The 14,519-nt window shown below is 40.4% G+C and overlaps 2 protein-coding genes across 3 annotated transcripts in view; one reads left to right on the forward strand and one right to left on the reverse strand.

Moving 5' to 3' along the window:
• Nucleotides 1-14,519, forward strand: part of LOC127959805 (mitochondrial 10-formyltetrahydrofolate dehydrogenase-like) — an 83,390-nt gene that overhangs the window by 44,662 nt on the left and 24,209 nt on the right. The gene's annotated exons all lie outside the window — the stretch shown is intronic.
• Nucleotides 346-7,895, reverse strand: LOC127959804 (uncharacterized). 2 transcript variants are annotated; one of them, XR_008154302.1, is made up of 2 exons: nt 7,659-7,895; nt 346-523 (listed from the first exon to the last, which is right to left on the reverse strand). XR_008154302.1 is itself a non-coding variant. In XM_052559188.1 (2 exons), the coding sequence occupies exon 1, from the start codon at nt 3,510-3,512 to the stop codon at nt 2,154-2,156; it is 1,359 nt and encodes a 452-aa protein (XP_052415148.1). In that variant the 5' UTR covers nt 3,513-3,537; the 3' UTR covers nt 346-523; nt 943-2,153. The 2 variants fall into 2 exon arrangements, 1 of the variants encoding a protein (XP_052415148.1); XM_052559188.1 differs by lacking the exon at nt 7,659-7,895 and adding an exon at nt 943-3,537.

Genomic DNA, 14,519 nt, shown 5'->3' on the forward strand with positions numbered 1-14,519 from the left:
GAGTCCAAAAACATGTACACTTGTCTTCTAAAAGACTGCACATGTTTTAAAGACGGATGTTTACAACCTAAAGAGATCGTTCTAAACTCGCTAGCAAATTTACCGAATCTCACTAATTCACGTTCCAACGCCTCATTAGAAATGAAAGGCGGAATATTTGAAATAATGATTTTGCTAGAAGGTGCATGAAGCGGAGTAACCTGCACAAGATTATCACGTATGACAATACCATTTTCAATCAACCTACAAGCAGCGTTTTTCTCTTTTACAAATACAACAACCGCTTTATTCATTCGGGAGGCATAAACAATGCTTTCAAACCCTACTGAAGGTAAGGTGTGCTGATTCTTAGGTATAATTCTTGGTCATCGCCATGGAGTGTCGGTAAGGACACGGAGACAGGAATTCCAGTTTGGTTACTTTAATATCCATCAAGTTTGCCGGTTACATTGGTATGTTGGCATTGCTCTATACAAACTTGTGCATGGTCATATGGATATAGGCATGAGTGTGTATTTGTGGTCTAAACAAAGGAAAGGAGAAATACAATTACATAAATCAAGTGATTTAGAACAAACAAGATAACATTATCAAATGTAAACAATCAGTTTAGCATATAAACTTATAGAATGTAAACCTTAGAAACTAAGCAGCATATGTAAACATATGGAGATATGCATTAAATGTACATTTGAAACATTAACCACACTTCTGAACTGATTAGCATTCGAATTAGGTGGAAATATTGCACAATCACAATAATGATTTGAATATGAAGATTCTAAGTATACATATTTGGTCTACAGCGCTTATGTTTACATAAACAAATGATCTTGCAGAGCCGCGGGTCTTCCGCGTGATCGTCTAATCTTATACATAAACATCTCAACAAATGATCTTAATCAGCGTTAACAACACCATCCAAGATAAGCAAACACTTACTTTTGGTCATTAACGCACACGACTTTGACAGGAATCAGGAGAAAACGACACAAACCATCTCTTTCTGACCATGCAAAACGAAGCTTAAAGGTTCTATTTTAACAGTCATCCGATAACACAGTGATTTGATTGGCTGCCCTGTCGCGTGATCAGTGCATGATAACTACGGTGGCCTGGATGCTTGTTAACCTGGATACCCAAGAGTGTCCAGCAGATGGTGCAGTTGACTTTACTTTTCTACAGCCGCCCCTACATTTGCTGTGCAAATGTAATTTCTAACCTCCTTGTTTAGTCTGTTGCAGGGTCATTATCTGGAATGGCGGGCAGTGTGTTAAGACGAGACACTGGTCGATGGTAGTGCTTGTTTTTTACTGCAATTTCTGCAGAACGGACATTGCCATCTGATCCAGGGTATATGGTTACTACTTTGCCGACAGGCCAAAGAGCTCGGGGGAGTTGGTAGTCAATTATCATCACAACAGTCCCAGGTGTGAGGTTGCTGGAATCTCTCATCCATTTCTGCCGTGGTTGCAGGGTGGGCAAGTAATTCTTTATAAAACTTGTCCAAAATTGATCTGCCAGTACTTGTGATTGCCGCCATCTTTTTCGACTGAGAATTTCGGATTCTGGGTAAATCACTTGTGGTAGTGATGCATCTGGCCGCCCCATCAACAGGTAATTTGGGGTCACTGGATCTGGATCCGCTACATCAGAAGAAACATAACCCAATGGCTTTGCATTGAGTATAGCCTCAACTTCTATAAGGAGTGTTCTGAGGACTTCCTCTGTAAGAGTTTGGGACCCGATGATGGTACGCATGGCAGTTTTAACAGAGCGGATTTCACGCTCCCACATACCTCCGAAATGTGGGGCATTTGGGGGATTGTATTGAAACTGAATCTTCTGTTTTGCTAACTGGGTTTGGAGGTCTGGGCTCATGGAACTGAAAGCTGTCTGTAGTTCCTTTTCACCTCCTCGAAAGTTGGTGCCCTGATCTGACAGGATTTCAGAAGGCGTTCCACGTCGAGCAACCATACGCCTAAGGGCCATCAGAAACGAGTCTGTATCCATGTTACTCAGTAAATCCAAGTGGACACAGCGGGTCGTCATACATTTAAAAATTATTCCCCACCTCTTTTCATTACTCCTTCCTCGCTTTACCAGGAATGGGCCAAAGCAATCTACACCTGTGGAGTAGAAAGCTGGTTTCATCAGGCGGAGTCTGGCGGGGGGAAGCTCTGCCATTTTGGAATTTTAGGTTTAGCTCTCCACTTTTGACACTCGACACAGGAATGCTGATGGCGCCGTATTGCTTGTCTCCCTCTGAGTATCCAGTAATGTCTTCGCATTTCTGCAAAGACCCTTTCTGGACCAGGATGGCCGAGTTTGGTATCATACTGCTTTATAAGGAGGCGGGTAATCGGGTGTTTTGGGTCCAAGACTATGGGATGCAGAGTACTGTAACTCAGGTTGGTAGTTTGCCGCAGTCTTCCTCCTACACGGATGAGTGCAGTCGTTTTATCCAACTCTGGTGACAAAGTGAGCAGACTACTGGACAAAGGGATTGGCTTGCCATTTGTTAGGGCCTGATATTCTGTAGGGAAACTGTCTAATTGGGCTTGCTTCAAAAGACTTGATTCAGACTGCTGGTACTCCAGTGCTCCTGGGTCACCCGTTTCCCCCACCAACCCCTGACTGGATCTGCAAGTAGCTTCCAGAAGTTCTTCGAAGGTCGAGAACTGGGTAGCATCTGGCAGTGATAATCCAGTACAAGTCAAAGTAAGGCCACAAAACTTTGTGTTACGAAGCTCGGTGGGGTCCTCATTCAGCCCAATGGCAGGACTTTCTGGCCATGTTGCGGGTGGTAGGTAGAGGAAGTCTGGCCCTTTATACCATCGATTGGGTTGGGATAATTCAAGCAAGGTTTTGCCACGTGTGATGTCATCTGCAACGTTGTTTCCTGAATCTACATAGCGCCAGCAGTAACCTTCTGTGAGTTCTTGTATCTCGCTTACTCTGGTTCCTACAAAAACTTTAAATCTGCAGGACTCTGATTTTAGCCAAGTGAGTACTGTTGTTGAGTCACTCCACAAGAATGTGTTCCTAATTTCCAATGATATCTCATTATGAAGTATCTTGGCTAACTGCGCTCCAGTGAGGGCAGCACAAAGTTCAAGCCTAGGCATTGATTGTTGCCTTTTTGGAGATACTCTTGATCTGGCATGGATAAATGCCAATTCCACTAGGCCTTGGTGTTCAGTACGAAGGTATGCTACTGATCCATAGGCTGTCTCAGAGGCGTCACAGAAGATGTGAAGTTCTCGTTCTGCCTCTGGGATATCCAGCATGGCTGACACATAACACCGAGGTATGGTGATCAGTGGTAGATGTTCTAGTTCTGCTTCCCATTTTTGCCAGGCTTTTAGCAGATCTGATGGAAGAAGGGGGTCATCCCATTCTCTTTCCTTCACCCACAGTTGTCGCACTAAGGTTTTAGCCCTGGTTGTGAAAGGTATAATGTAGCCTAAGGGGTCGTACTGGCTGGCGAGAACACGGTAGATATTTCTCATCGTTACCTCATGGTAGGATAGAGGACGATGGCGGTAATGGAGGGTGTCTACCACACAGCGGCAGTTTAATCCCAGGGTCATCTCTTGTGGATCTGATTGGCTGAGGGAAATCCACAACTCAGTGTTCTCTGACCTAGCCTCTTTGGGGAGATGGCTAACCACTGAGGCCTCATTGCTCGCCCACTGACGGATTTCAAACCCGCCTGAACCCAGTAGGGACCTTAACCCATTGATCAGCTCCTTGGCTTCTGTCAAGGATGCAGTACTCTGTAAACAGTTGTCAACATAAAAGCAGCGTTCAACTGACTGTCGTAGCTTATCACCAGGTTGGCAATGAGTAAAAACGTGTCGCTGTACTGCGAATGTCGCACAACAGGGGCTACAGGTTGTGCCGAATGGAAGAACCTGCCACTCGTACACATCAGGTGGGTTTTCTGGCTCTAGGTCTCGCCACAGGAACCTTAGGAGGGGTCTGTCTCTGGGGAGCAGGCGGACCTGATGGAACATTCCCTTTATGTCTCCACTAATGGCTACTCTATGTTCTCTGAAGCGGATCAATACTCCAAGGAGAGAGGGGCCTAGAGTAGGTCCAGGTAACAGCTGCTTGTTTAGATTTTGACCATTGTAGGTGTACGAGCAGTTAAACACCACTCTATGTTTGCCATTGTGGGTGACAATATGGTGGGGTAGATACCATGATTCTGTAGATTGGGCTGCTTCTTCAGGTGATATCTTAGTGGCGTAACCATTTTTCTCCAATTTCTGGATCTCGTCTTTGTACTTGTTAGCTAATGTTAGGTCCTTTGCCAACCGACGTTCAGTGCTACGGAGATGGCACATAACAGCATCCTTTGGAGCATGTAACAGAGGCATAGTTTTAACTCTCAAAAGTGGAGTGGCGTATCGTTCAACTCCATCTACTTTTACTCTGACAGTCTGTGTCTCCAGCATGTTCAGTGCTTCTCTGTCCTGTTGTGACCTTATTACCATCTTTTCACAGCGATAAGGCAGGATGTCCATCTGCCATAACCGTTCAACGTGATGAAACAGATCTACAGATGGGGAGCAGTTGGATGTGAACAGACAATGGGATACTGATAGTTGTTCCTGCAGATGTTTGGAAGGGCCTTGCAGGGTCCAGCCAAGGCGAGTTCTGACTGCAGCTGGACCCCCAGGTGGACCCAGTCGCACTGGTTCAATTGGGGTGATAAGCTCAGGGTGATCTGAACCAATAAGAAGAAGTGGGCAAGCTTTCACCAGAGGTGGAATAGGAATCCCTCTCAGGTGTCTGTACCTTTCCTGCAGGGTACTCACAGGGTAGGTGTATTCTGCTAAACCAAACTGATCAGCTGTGAAGGCCCCCTGAATGCTGAACCTTTTCTCAGGGTCAGTTGGAGTGGATAAGCTGAAGTTTATGGAAGTGCCATGCAATGTCCTGATGTCTTGGTGTACTGTCCGTAAATTCAGTTGCTCAGGTTTGCCTTTTAATCCTAGATGCTGTGCAGCTGTGTCAAGCAGAATGGTGCGCTCTGAACCGTCATCAAGTACAGCAAATGTGTCCAAAGCTTTCTGTTGATGATGTATGGTAACCTTTACAACTTTCAGGAACACCTTGCCACCACAACGAGGTTGGTCTAAGTAAAGAGTCTCTGTGGTGGAGTTGTACAGACTATTGTTCTCACTGGTAACCTCACCTTTCCTTTGGTTGATGTCGTGGAGTATGGAGAGGTGTTTGGCTTGGCAAAGATGGCACGGTCTCTTTAGGTCACAGTCCTTGGCCATGTGGGAGCGTGCACATTTCCAGCATCGTTTATTGTCTTTGATCCATCCAACCATTTGCTCCTTAGTTAATGTTGTGAATACGGTACACTGGCTGAGGTAATGTTCTGCACAACAGTATGGACAGACGGCTTTGCGCTTGGTAGGTAATTTGGGATGAACTGCTTTGGATTCAGGTAATGGTTCTGTGGCCTGTCTTTGTTCTACACCATGCAATACGGTCGTTTGTTTGCTATATCCCCGAATCACTGCCTTTTGATCTCGTTTTATGGTTTTTGTCTCATCAGTTGGGTCAAATTCCATACAGTTGGCTTCTAGCTGTAGCCAATCTGCAAACTCGAGCAGGGAGAACTTGGTCTTATCTGGGTTTCTTTTGAGGTGATGTCTCCTAAATTGGGTTTGTTGTGAACGAGGAAGACGGTTCAGAAGGCGTTTCACATTTGATCCACTGTGTAGTTCTTCAATCCCCTCCTCCTTCAAGGCTTTGAGCATACCGACTATGGCTTGGACTCTAAGGGAAAAGCTGTCAAATGCCCGCTCATCACCAGCATGGATAGGTGGCAGATTCTCCAAAGTCTCTATTTCCCTTAGCACAAACTGGTAGGGCCGGCCATACCTTCTGTCAAGGGCTTGTAGAGCATTAGTATACGGCGTAACTGACTCTGCATGTGCTAGCACCAGTCTGTGTGCATTAGGTACCTTTACATGTTTAAGCAGGATGGAGTATTTGTAATGCTCTGGTAGTTGGGGGTGAAGCAGGTTGTCTAGGGCAATCCTAAGTTCCACATACTGGGCTCTGTCTTCTTTAATGAAATCTGGGAAGGTAGGGCCCTCTACTGTTGGAGGCCAGTATGATGAGGGATGGGGAATGTAGGGCACTGCATCAGCTCTAAGATGAGATGTTGTAACTGGGTACGAAATTCTTGACATTGGCTCAGTCTCTGGAGCAAACTGACTTTGCACTGGGAAAGCTTCAGAAGGTGGTGGTACTTGATAGTATGGGAGCTGGGTGGTTTGTCTCGGTCTCTGGTCTGGGAGAGGAGGTAATGGTTTCATCCAGGGTTCTGCACTGGCATGTATATGTGTTCTAATCGGATCTGCTGAGGGGCTGCAGCATGGTGAGGCATAATGGTGTGTCGACAGACTGGTCTCTCTGCTCATTGGGGGTGGTGACTGGAAATTAGTGTCTCTGATTTGGGTTCTCCTCAGCATTTGAGACAGCTCCTCAACGAAAGGGGGTTGGGTGCTTTGGGTTTTCCCAGGCTGTGGCCAAGGATGACGATCTGGAGTTACAACATCAAGACTGGCATCGGATTTTGGCCTTCCCTTTTCCACTGATTTCAGGATCTGGGTTCTAGGTGTCTGATGCCGAGATGATGCTTGTGAGGAGTGAGCAGATGTTTGAGGAGTACTGTGTAGCAGGACTTTTTCCAAGAGTTCTGTTTGGCGTCTAGCAGTCTCGCTCTGTTGCCTTGTAATTTCCATTATCTGCAGCATGAAATCTTCTGATGCCCCAGCTGTTCCAAATAGGTGGTGAGAGGAGATGGGGGTTGAAGTCACCATTACCTTCTGTTTAGGTTTAACAGTCTGTCCTGATGGGTTCCCAGTATAGTTGACCACATAGTCGTCTAGGAAGGCAGGCCTCTGGATTGTTCTGCGTGGGCGCTGGGATGAGGCAGGAGCAGATTTAGATATTTCAGACTCTGGAGTTGCCATGGTAACGACCCGGATCCGGCTCGAAGGACCAAATTTGAAGGGAAGGTGTGCTGATTCTTAGGTATAATTCTTGGTCATCGCCATGGAGTGTCGGTAAGGACACGGAGACAGGAATTCCAGTTTGGTTACTTTAATATCCATCAAGTTTGCCGGTTACATTGGTATGTTGGCATTGCTCTATACAAACTTGTGCATGGTCATATGGATATAGGCATGAGTGTGTATTTGTGGTCTAAACAAAGGAAAGGAGAAATACAATTACATAAATCAAGTGATTTAGAACAAACAAGATAACATTATCAAATGTAAACAATCAGTTTAGCATATAAACTTATAGAATGTAAACCTTAGAAACTAAGCAGCATATGTAAACATATGGAGATATGCATTAAATGTACATTTGAAACATTAACCACACTTCTGAACTGATTAGCATTCGAATTAGGTGGAAATATTGCACAATCACAATAATGATTTGAATATGAAGATTCTAAGTATACATATTTGGTCTACAGCGCTTATGTTTACATAAACAAATGATCTTGCAGAGCCGCGGGTCTTCCGCGTGATCGTCTAATCTTATACATAAACATCTCAACAAATGATCTTAATCAGCGTTAACAACACCATCCAAGATAAGCAAACACTTACTTTTGGTCATTAACGCACACGACTTTGACAGGAATCAGGAGAAAACGACACAAACCATCTCTTTCTGACCATGCAAAACGAAGCTTAAAGGTTCTATTTTAACAGTCATCCGATAACACAGTGATTTGATTGGCTGCCCTGTCGCGTGATCAGTGCATGATAACTACGGTGGCCTGGATGCTTGTTAACCTGGATACCCAAGAGTGTCCAGCAGATGGTGCAGTTGACTTTACTTTTCTACACCTACCTCATCTCCCACTGCCACGAGAATGTCCTCTACCATAACACCGTCATCAGGTACACACCGCACACCATGCTGCAGAGATAGAGGTGGCGTCTCAGGAGACGCCATCCTATCACGCAACCCAGGTGCGCTCAAAAATTAACCGCTTGTTTTTTTTTAAAAAAACTGTCAGAACATGCAAAAAAAGAAAAGAAAAAGGGTAAAAAGAAAAAGACAAGAAAAAAGAAAAAAGGAAGAAAAAAAGAGTTTTGCAGATCAGTTCTCACTCAACGCCACTCTCACCCCAAAAAACCCCCGGCATGCACCAGAGAGAGAGAGAGAGAGAGAGAGAGAGAGAGAGAATAGAATGAGATCACATAAGGAGCTCAGGTATGAAAATCATAGTCAGTAACTTTTGGAAGCCAACAACAATTAGATCCTAACAACACTTTAAAGCAGCATTTAAATCTCCATAGAAAAGTGATACTTGCATGGCCCAGCGCGTGAGCGTGGTCTTTTTGTGACGCTTTGTGCGCTTGTCCTTTTGAAAACAGTGTGCGTGTGCCGGAGGCCATGTGACGCGCATGCACGCTTCGCTGGATCTTTGCGTGAGCGTGGAGCACGTGGTCCTTTGTTCTGTCCTCGCGCGGTATTTGAAAGGTTCAACAAACAATGTCCCAGAATTCGTCTTCCTTGCGTGGAGAGGCGAATAGTTGAATAAACTTAGTAAAGAAAAGAAACGAATGAAACGAAAGCTTCTAAAGGAGCCATTAAAATGGCTTTTTCTCTCAGCCCCTGTGCTGAGGGGGGGGCTTGCGCTATGAGCGCGGCGCGAGGCCGCGTGGAGGGTCACACAGGAGAGCAGCGTGTCCGAGAACCAAGAACGAGAAGAAGAGGAAGAAGAGAGGGTGGACCTTGTTTGGTCAATTCTTATAGCTTGAAATAGTTCACGCCCATTTTCGAGGGAGCATCGAATGAATGTCCGCGATCTGAAGCGGAGGGAAAAGTTCCTTTGTCTCTGTGGAGACAACCCCCCCTGGTGATCTAGTGCTTGTCCGATTCCATCAGGGATATTTCTATAGGTTCGTACTTCAGATTACATACATTTTTCCATTACTTTGCTCTAGATAAATGGGTCTGTCAGAGCATGACGATTAGAACAAGACTAAACATAATAGGTATATGTGATCAAAACATGAAGTTACATTCAAATGTAGAATTACACATATTTAAAGATTTGCTTAACACATGATAACACTGCAGATGTTGGGAAACATCTAAATGTACCAAAAGGGAATACGTAATACATTTATAAAACATAAAAACTAACAGGTAACGAATTCATTCCATAGAATGCATTGGGGAGAAGATTTGGCTTCTCTTCTCTCCAGTGTCCAGGGTGGTCGTAAAGTTTTACGACCTGCAAAGATGGGGGTTGCAGAAACGTGGCTCTCTTTGAGGAAGTTAAAGTGAGGAGAGACATTTCCTAAAGTATGAGCTTGCAACTTATACTCTTCACATAACAAGGATTAACCATTTTATGCAATCCATAAACATATTTAAAATACATATTAATAAGGACTTACAAAAGTAAGGAACTTTACGAAAGGTTTCCTTTTGTGTATGTTGGAATGTGGTTGGGGGTTTTGATTTCTTCTTTGAAGCTCGCATGGGCATCGTAAATAATTTAAGTCCAGCCAGGCTGGCGCCAGGCCAGGCACTTGGTGCAAAAAGAGTTTCATTTGGAAAATCTGAATTAAACACATGAATCGATGATCTGCATATCCGTTACAGGATGAAACAAGGTCTTCTTTATTAACATAGTGAAGAGGAAGGTTCGCAGTTAGTGGTACCCAAAGCTCAGCGCAGAAAGGTGTTAGAGCTCAGCCATTCAATTCCCTGGTCAGGTCAGATGGGGTTCATTAAGACATTGATGAGAGTTTCCAAATGGTTTTATTGGCCCGGTATGTATACCGAAGTGAAAGAGTATTGTAAGACTTGTCCTGAGTGTCAGTTAGCAGTTGGTAGGACACCTGCAAAGTCACCTCTTATTCCAATATCTGCAGTGGATACACCTTTTGAGAGGATAGGGGTCGACATTGTGGGACCTGTGGAGAGAAGTCAGAAAGGGAACCGGTTTAGTCTGGTAGTTTGTGATTATGCAACCAGATACCCCGAGGCCTACCCTTTGAGAGATGTTACTGCAAAACAGACTGCAGCAGCATTGTTAGACTTCTTCTCACACGTGGGTCATTCTCACGAAATAGTTGAAACGCCATGTCACTAGTGATTTTAGATATTAAACATGCAATTTAGTAATATATAAAAACACCATAATAAAGACAATACTGTTCTCTACCTTGCACAAAGAGTAATTTCAACATAGGAATTAATTATTTTTGCATTTTATTGCATTTTCTGCTGAAATTCTCATTACCGCAATGCATCCAGCTCTATCTTAACTTATATTATGTTGTAATTTAAAAAATTATCTTGTCAGAACGTGTACACGACAAATTGATTATCACTGAAACGGGTAGTTTTCCACATTTAGAAAAATATTAGATGACAAATTTTCTATGAAAATATACTTCATTAATGACTGATTATATACACAGAGTAAAAATTTAGCTAAATCATCATGGCTTCTCTGTTGTTAGCAAAACATGCTAAGACACCTCATCCTCCGCAACACCATTTTCACTCACCGCAACAATTTAAGGCCAGTTGCGGTAGAGAGAACCTCTTTTTCGGTAATGAGAATTTAATCATACAGACTATTGTTAAATATATATAATGAGTTATTAAATTAAATATTATTTAATAACCAAACAAAAAAGCTTAAGCAAAGGCTAGGGTGACCAATTTCAGAGAAAATGTTTATACCAACCCACCAAATCCCAGGAAGGAGAGAGACATTATGGGTTAGAGGTTACAGCAGGAGTAGTTATCAAAAATTGTTGAGAAGCCAACACAAATGTTGGTGCATCTATCATTATGAGGACTTTCTATAAGTGTAATGATTTTTATACTGAGCAACAGAACTTTGTGTGTGTGTGTGTGTGTGTGTTCACTGCTGTGTGTGTGCACTTTGGATGGGTTAAATGCAGAGCACAAATTCTGAGTATGGGTCACCATACTTGGCTGTATGTCATATTAGAATAATTTCTAAAGGATCATTTGACACTGAAACCTGGAGTAATGATGCTGAAAATTCAGCTTTGTCACCACAGAAATAAAATCCTGGTTTAAAGTATATTAAAAAGATAACAATCACTTTATCATAATATTACTGTTTTTACTGTAGTTCTGATCAAATAAATGCAGCCTTGATGAGCAGAAGAGGCTTTAAAAAAACTTTTTTTATTTTTTATTATTGATGCTAAACTTTTGAATGGCAGTGTATTTAAATATGAAAAAATGCAGAAGTTTTAAATTCTAATTCAAAAACAATTATTATAGAATGGTTAGGGTTAAATTTAATGAGAACATATTTAAGGAAAAAAGACAAATATATTGTGAATCATCTTTTTAGGAATGAGCGATTTTGGAAAAACTTTAGGTTCACACTTGGGTATACTCTTTACCAGAACCAACTCTTTCAGTAGAAAGAAAAAAATCCACTTGAGTTATCAAAGACTACATTCCCACTGTCAACGACTATTAATAAATAGGTATTACATAATTACATGATTATTACATAAAATATAACATAAAATAAGAAACATTATTTTGTAATAATGTATTGTGAATAATTTTTTAATAATAAAACTAAAATTACAAAACTAATATTAGTCTTCTTTGTTTTCTAACATTACACTATTAAGTATTTATTTTTGTGGAAAACCACAGGGTGCCTTTTAAACTGCTTCTCATAAAACCTATTCATAAAGCAGCTGTGACAGAATTTTACTAAGGAATGGGGAGAAATCTTAAGCTAAGAAAAAGAGTGAGGATGACCTTTTTGGTATGGATGATGTCAGCATGATTACTAACTACACCCACAGTGATTGGCTGATAAGGGATGGGTCTCTGTCAGTTATTTTATATTTTATTCTATTATTTTATAATAGAAATATTGTAGAATGAGATATCATGTTGCCATAATCAAATAAAGATTTCAAAATAAAAATGTTGCAATATTCAATTAAAGTTTGAACTAGAGTGTCACTAATTAAACAAGCATATGTTCAGCTAATTGTCAGCTTCTACATGTCTGCATCTTATAAATAATTGTTATATGTATAAGCAGCCTTTTAAATAACAGACTAGAATTATTATGGCTGATATGACAGTAAGATTTAGTACAAAGGTAAAATAAATCCAAACTGGATTGCTGTGGAAACAGCCATTTTAGGATTGTTTAGGATTTGGTCTTTGTGATTTAGGTGTCCTCTTGACTACCACTAACTTTTCACAGATTTAAGAGCTGATTTTTACATAAAAACACTTTATGAAGTACTCGAAGAAGAGTCGAAGAGTCCTAAAGATGTGGAGTTAGGATCAACATTTAGTTTCACTTAAAATATTTTGTGAAAATGGCCCCTGGTGTTTATACCCTATGTAATCTAGTTATGAAGCACTGCAAAATAATTTATGCCAATATTATCTAATTTATTTTCTACATTAAATATTATTTGTTTGACTATACCACGTACTTAATATGCCTATTATCATTACCGAAATCATGAACCTCATTTTCGTAACCTATGTATCATTACCGCAACATGTGTTCTTCTAAGATTTATTTAAGAAATTGAAAAATAGTAGTCTGCTTTTAAATGTATGTGCAGAATCTATACATTATGTTCTTTCAGGTTTGCAACATCATTTTGAAAATATTTAAGTTTTTACTGAAAAAAAAATAAAAAAAATTGGCTGCAAAATGCAGAAGGTGTTGCGGTAATGAGATAAATAATTGAAAATCACAAAAATTTTATTATAAAAATATATTTTATTCCAGAGTTTCAAGTAACTGTGCATGACTGTTAATAAACCATTTTTAAAAATGTGAAAATTTATTATTTTTCCCCACATCACTGGACTTTTCAGAGTGTTACGGTAATGAGATTTTTAAGGACATGTTTTGGAAAATATGTTCAAAAAGTTGTTAAATTGTCAGTAAAACTTTTTTAAATTTATGGTCACTGACACTTCAGACCCGGCTCTTAATGCTTAAAAAGAAAATTTGTTGATACAAACATTTTTTTAAATGTCATATATGAAATCTTTGAAACTACAATTTCGTGAGAATCACCCACGTAGGCATCCCTAAAGTAGTCTTGACTGACCATGGCCCCAATTTTATGAGTCACACCCTAAAACAGGTCTATCAGTTACTGGGCATTAAGAGAGTTCATACTACTCCATATCACCCCCAGACTGATGGTCTGGTAGAAAGATTTAATCAGACCTTAAAAGGCATGTTGAAGAAGTTTTTGTCTGAAAATGGAAGAGACTGGGACAAATGTATGGAAGTAAAATAATGACAAATGTCTTTGAAACAAAAAAGCATGCTGAATAGCACTAACTGAAAAGAATATGCATTGCATTAACAGTACTTGAATTTTAATGCCTTGTATTTTGTATTTCATTTTTAGATCCTGAAATTTATGCAAAAAATATTAAAAATATTTCACACACCTTTTCATAATAAAAAAATCAATAATTCATGTTCACGTTCCAGAATTCACTTCCAAAATATTCAATCGGTTTAAAAATCCGATGTATAATATTCACAGGCAAATCCCTGTCCATTTTATTTCACTTTCCAAATTCGCTTCCACAAATTTAGTGGTTAAAATTCGGCAGATAATTCGCCCTTTCACATCCGGGAGCTGCAGGAATAGCAGTAGAGCACAGAGGCATGATCTCCCTCTCCTGTCAGTCTTTTTTTATTTTTTATTGTTTTTATTTAGTATTAACAATACAATACAACAACATCTGTTTATGCCAGGGTTGATACACAAAATACACTACTAAAACCGACATACAAGACAAACAATAACCACAAAATAAAATAGAAATAAAAATAAAACAAGACCAAATTACATAAAAGGATGCAAATGCAAAACATATTTAGAGAGTACAAGATCGGTCTTAATAGCCTTTCTATTTTTAAGACCTTTAACTGTGGTGTGATATTGTTTTAGCTCTGCTAAAAGGTGTTCAAAATTTGGTTTGGACTCTGCCCATTTCTTCTCATGAATATGAAATTTTCCTAAGACTAACAACAATTGGACAAAAAAAGAAAAATCCTTATCTGTTCCACCATCTCCAAAGTAAATAAACACATCCTTCCCCCTCAATGTTAAAGTTTGTCCAGTTTTACGTTTTATATAGTTTTCAACATCCCTCCAAAATATCTTGCTAACTATATATACAATCATAAAATAGGTGACAAATTGTTTCATCATAATTACCACAAAAGGTACAGGAATATTCAATGTCAATTTTAAATCTCTCTTAAGTTTTCTTTGCAGGGTATATTCTATGTACAATTTTATAAGACACCTCCTTTACTTTATTATTTAAGAGGAACTTGTCCCCAATTAACCACATTCTTTCCCAGTTGATTTCTTCAAACTGAGAAGCCCAAAAGGATCTTGCTGCAGGAAGCGTTTTAGTGTGCATTAGAT

This window comes from Carassius gibelio, chromosome B6 (assembly GCF_023724105.1).
Source record: "Carassius gibelio isolate Cgi1373 ecotype wild population from Czech Republic chromosome B6, carGib1.2-hapl.c, whole genome shotgun sequence".
Lineage (NCBI taxonomy): Eukaryota > Metazoa > Chordata > Actinopteri > Cypriniformes > Cyprinidae > Carassius > Carassius gibelio.